At 47.7% G+C, this 5,874-nt stretch overlaps 1 protein-coding gene across 1 annotated transcript in view; it reads right to left on the minus strand.

Annotated features, from left to right (window-relative positions):
* Positions 1-5,874, minus strand: part of MLLT6 (MLLT6, PHD finger containing) — a 33,002-nt gene that overhangs the window by 24,397 nt on the left and 2,731 nt on the right. Inside the window, exon 3 of the mRNA XM_031064886.1 lies at positions 5,604-5,861. Within this exon, the coding sequence (XP_030920746.1) occupies positions 5,604-5,861 (258 nt within the window). The remainder of the gene's footprint in view (positions 1-5,603; positions 5,862-5,874) is intronic.

Below are 5,874 nucleotides of genomic sequence, written 5' to 3' on the forward strand. Positions count from 1 at the left end.
GGGGAAGGGAGGAGGGGGGGGAGAGGGGAGAGAGGAGCGGCCCTGGGCAGTGGAGGGACACAGGGGAACCTCCAAGGGGCACATCTGGATCCTCAGCCATCCATCCCTCCATCCATCCCTCCATCCATCCCTCCATCCCTCCATCTATCCATCCATCCATCCATCCATCCATCCATCCATCCATCCATCCATCCATCCATCCATCCATCCATCCATCCATCCATCCATCCATCCATCCATCCATCCATCCATCCATGGATTCCATCCCTCCTCTCTCAGGACAAGTTGGAGATTTGGGATTCTCCAGCCTGGCAAGGAGAAGCTCCAGGGACACCCCAGAGCCTTTCCAGAGCCTCAAGGAGCTCCAGGAGAGCTGGAGAGGGGACAGGAGACAGGGATGGAGGGACAGGACCCAGGGAATGGCTTCCACTGCCACAGGGCAGGGATGGATGGAATTTTGGGCAGGAATTCCTGGCTGGGATGGAATTCCAAAAGCAGCTGTGGCTGCCCCATCCCTGGAAGTGTCCCAGGCCAGGTGTGACAAGGTTTGGGCCTTCCTGGGACATGGAGGGGTGGCCCTGCCATAGCGGGGTTGCCACTGGAGGGAATTTCAGGTCCCGTCCCACCCAAACCATCCAGGATCCTTCAGTTCCTGAGATCCAGAAAATTCCCAACTCATAGCCTGCCCAAAGCCCTGAGGGACCAGCAGGAGGGGACAGGGTGGGGACAAGGTGGGACAGGTTTGGGATGTGTATTCCTGTAAAATTCTATTTTTATTGATTTGATTAATTAATTAATTAATTAATTAATCACACCTAGGCCCTTGGTAGACAAAAAGCAATCAAATTCTGGCATCTTCGAGGTTCCCCCCAAAATTATGTGGAAGAAGTCACCGGCACTGCTCCAGCATGGATCAGAACAAACTAATGAGTCATTAACGAGTAACTAATGAGTGACACCCATCAGCTCAGCCCTGACTCACATCCGTCCTGAGGCTGAAACATATTCTGGGGCTTTGCGAGTCCCAGGAATGGGAAATTTTGATGAAACTTCCCAAAATGGGTGTGAAGGGGTTTGGGATGGATTTGAGGGTTCCCCAGAGGGGCTAAAACCAGCTCTAATTAAGCTTCACATTAATTTAATTAGTGGATAAATTAAAACCATCAGTCCCGAGCAGGGTGTGGAGCAGTTGCTCAAAAATCTGCTCTGTAGATTTTTGGGGTGATTTCCTAATTTAGACAAACCCCCGCTCTCCCCTTCCTCCGCTCCGCCCTGCCTTGGTGACAGCGGCGACACCAAAATAGCGACGGGACCTGAAACTGAAACTGAGATTAGCAGCACCAAAACTCGGCTTAAAGGGATCTGTCAAGGGTCTGCTCTGCCAGGATGGATTTGGGGGTTTTGGGGGCGTTTTCTCCTTTTCTGCTGCTGAGTTGTGGTGTTGGGGTGGGGGCGTTTCCCCCTGTGAGGGTTCTGTCACTTCAGTAACCTCAGGTGTCTTCGCCAAATTTTAAAACAAATAAATTTATTTCTTTCATTTCCTTCCCAAATAAAGGATGTGAAGTGGCAAATCCCTGAATCCCGGGGCAGGGAATGTTTATTTATGGGGCTGCACCTGCAGGAAAGGAGTAGAGAGAAATTATCCTGAAATATTTTGAATATTTATTTATGGGATTACACCTTCAGGGAATGAGTGTAGTGGAATGATCCTGAAATATTGGGAAAATTTCTGTTTGGGATTGCACCTGCAGATCCCAAAATCTGTGTCCCAACACCTTTGGGATATCCCAGGAAACTCCCCTTGCCTTGGACCCAGAAGAAAACCCAGGAGCAGTTTCCTGGCTGCATTCCTCTTTTTCTTGGGAATAAATTTTGAGGATAAATTCTAATTTATGGGGAATTAGAAATTCCCCCGGGAATTCCATTCCAGTCCCTCGGGCGGGAGGATTCCCCCGGGATCCAGGGACCACCACTGGGCAGGCAGCCAGGGACCTCTGCTGGGAGAAGCTTAAAAATGCCCTTTTTTCCCCCAAAATCGCGCCGGGCGGGCGGTGGGAGGGAGCCCTGCGGAGGGCGCAAGCAGCTCAGGTGTCCCCACAGCCCCCCGGGGCACTGGGACGGCGTCCCTCGGTGTTCTCCGGTGCCTGCAGGGGAAGGGAGGAACCTCCCGGAACTGGGAATAACCCCAGGAGACCGAGCTGCTCCTACACCTCATCCAGTGGGATCCCCATCCTGCAGCTGATCCCACTGGGATCCTGCAGTTCATCCCCTTGGGATCATCATTCCACAGCTCACCCAGGATTCCCATTCCCCACTGCATTCCAGTGGGATCCCCATCCCACAGTCCCAGTGGGATCCTCATCCTACAGCTCATCCCGGATTTCCATTCCCCACTGCATTCCAGTGGGATTCCCATCCTGGACCTCACCCCAATGGGATCCTGCAGCTCATCCCATGAGGATCATCATCCCCTGCAGCTCATCCTTCTGGGATCATCATTCCCACACCTCATGCCGGATTCCCATTCCCCACCGCATCCCAATGGGATTCCCATCCTGGACCTCACCCCAATGGGATCCTGCAGCTCTTGCCCTTGGGATCATCATTCCCCAGCTCAATCCAGATTCCCATTCCCACAGCTCATCCCTTCGGGATGATCATTCCTGCATCTCATCCCTTTGGGACCATCAATCCCCAGCTCATCCCAATCCCTCCCTGCATCCCAGACTGGAGCTGGGAATTCCCTCAAAAAAGGGGAATTTTTAATAACAAAAAAATAAAAATTTTAACCCAGAATTTTGATTCAAACATGGGAATTTTTAATCCAAAGGAATGAGATTTTTTTACCCCAAAGGAATAGGAATTTCCACTCCAGAGGAGCAAAGTTGGGGTTTTCCATTATTTTCCCCATCTTTGTTTTGCTTTCTTCTGACCCCGACCAAAAATGAAAACAAGAATGGATTTTATGACCCAAAAAAATCAAATTTTTGCTCCTTTCTCCCACTTAATGAAAATTCCCCTCCCTTTGGCTCTCCTGGAAGTGAAATTTCACCCCCACACCACCCCAGATTTGCTGATTTTCACCCCAAACCAAGCGACTCCAGGCCAAAAACTGTATTTTCTTTTATTTTTAAATTTATATTTCTTTTATTCTGTTTATTTCCACTGCCACTCCATTCCCCTCACTCTATCTCTTATTTAAAGTTTATTTTTTTATTCTTTGGTAGCTTAAATTCCCTTAAACACCTCAAAACCAAAGCAAGAATTACCATAATTAACATCAGGATGATAATTCTTATTTTAATGATTATTGTTTGGGCAATTCTGCTGCTCCAGATGCCTTTTTAATGAAAAATTTGAGGTATTTTGATTTTTTTTTCTCAGGCCCCCAGATATTTACAGAACATTTACAGAGAATTTATTGAGATTTACAGAATATTTACAAATATTCACAAATATTCACAATTATTTACATCCCAACCCCATGCATGAACAGAGAAATTAACAAAATCTCTGCCCAAAATGTGAATTTTTAATAGAAAAAGTGAATTTTTAGCCGTATATACCGGGATAAAAATCTGGGCCACTTCCCCCTCAATTCCCGAGGTGATTTTATCCCTTGGAAAAATATTCCTGAGTTTCTTTGGGGGGAGCTGCGGGGTCTGGAGGTTGCTGGATTTAAATATTTATATTTATATATTTATATTTATACTCATATAAGATTCTTAATATATTTATATAATTTGTAATATATATTTCTATGATTTTATAGGATTATAAATATAAATATAAATATTCATTCCCAGCGCGCATCCCGGGATTTTTTTCCAACCCCACCCTCACCACCCTCAAATTATTTTAAATTTCTTTTTTTTTTTAAAGAAAATACATTTTTAACCCCACCCGGAATTCCATGGGAATTCCATGGAAAACCTCCCCTAAAATCCGCTTTTCTCGCCACGTTTTCGGGTTGTTTGGGGGATTTTGGGGGGGAATAACTGCTCGAAAATCCCAATTTTGCCGAGGGAATTTCCCGCTACTCTGCTCAGCGGGAGGGGGCAAAATAAACAACCAAAAAAAAAACCCGATTTAACCCCAAAAAAACCATTAAAAACCCAAATCAAACAAACACCGCTTTTAGCACCAATTCGCCACTTCCAGAGAAAACAGAGCCCAGCAGATCCCAAACATTCCCGGCCTTTAAAATCCCTTTCCCCCTTATTTTCCTCATTTTTTGAGGCGCTGATGGAATTTAAAAATGAAATTAAAAATAGGAATAAACCCAGCAGGCCGCGTGTGAAGATTTTCTTTCAATCCTTCCCTTTTCCCTCGCAGCGATTTTTAATTTTGAAATTTTTTTTGTTTTGTTTTTTGTTTTCGGGCCTAAATTTTGCAGAGAAAAGTAAGAATTTTCCAAGCGGGACCCCCGGAGAGAGCCGGGAATTTTTTTTCTCCTGAAAAAAAGAATAGCCAAAGAAAAAAAAAAAAAAAAAAAAAAAAAAAAAAAAAACCAAAACAAAGAACGGCAAAATAGCTTTGATTTTGGGGGGTTTTTTAAGTTCCCAAAGCAGAGATTTGGGGGCCTTGATGAGCTGGAAATCCCATCGGGAATTCCCAAAGGTTTGGAAAAGTTCAAGCAGGGGAGGGAGGGAAATTCCAGCGAGGATCAAATCTTTTCATTCCCGATTTTCCCGGATTTTTTCCCGGGATTCAAACCTTTTCCAGGGATGATTATCCCACAAATTCCTCACTTTTTTTGCCCTTTACCACCACTTTTTAAAAAGATTCTTTAGATTTCTATGGAACAACTTCAAGTCACCCCCTCTCCACCTCTCCCGCTTTCTCCCAACCTCCCGAAATTCCCGATTTTTTTAAAGTTGGCGTTTCCTCCCTGCCCCTCCACCAAGAAAACCCCGCTGGAAAACTGGGATTTTACGGATTTTCTAATTTTTCCCCGGGATCCATTCGGCCCTGAAAGGAACGGGAAATTTTCCCTTTCCTGCATGGGATTTTTATTGTTTTAATCCAATTTTTATGGAGGAAAAAGGAGAAATGAGGTCTGGGGTTTGGGACTTTTTTTTGGAGTAGGGTCTGGAGGCCAGGGCGGCGGGAGCTCCTTCCCAGCCCATTCCCAGTTCTCCCAGCAGCCGTTTCATCCCTAAATCCCTTTCCTGGGATTCACCCCCCTCGTTTCCAGCGGCGCGCGGAGCTTTTTGGAAATTATTTGGGTTCCATCGCGCGCTTTAACCTCACCCTAAAACGCCTCCCAAACCCAACATCCCGCAGCGCACGCGGCCCCAAATCGACCCCAATCAGCTCCAAATTGGCCCCAAATCGGGCCCAAATGCTCCCGAAATCAGGCCAAAATCAGCCCCAAATGAGACGCAAGTCGGACCCAAACCAGCTCCGTATCAGTTCCAAATCGGACACAAATCAGGTCCAAATAGGCCCCAAATCAGACCCAAATCCGCCCCAAGTCGAGCCGAAATCAGCTCCAAATCAGCTCCAAATCGCCCCAAACCAGCCCCAAATCCCCGCGCGGCTCCTCCGGGCAGCCCCTTCCCCACGCGGGGCTGGGGTGACCCCGCTCCCATCCCGGGCACCTCCCGCGATCCTGGAATTTTTCCGTTTTTGCCACCCAGCGACGAGGCCGGGCACAGATCCCCGTCCTCGCCCACCACCAGCGAGGGCGTGCAGGGGAAGTTGCCCATCAGGCTGAAGGAATTCCGAGGCGGGCTGGCTTTGCAGGGAGCGTTTCCCTTCCTGGAATTCCTCCGGGGAGTTTTTGGTGGCCTGGCTTTGGAGGGGCCGCGCTGCCTCTCGGTGACCCTGGCCAGGCGCCGCCGTTTGGCGTTGCCGTCCTGGCGGCCCCGC

The sequence above is a fragment of the Geospiza fortis genome, unplaced genomic scaffold, assembly GCF_000277835.1.
Source record: "Geospiza fortis unplaced genomic scaffold, GeoFor_1.0 scaffold315, whole genome shotgun sequence".
Taxonomy (NCBI): Eukaryota; Metazoa; Chordata; class Aves; order Passeriformes; family Thraupidae; genus Geospiza; species Geospiza fortis.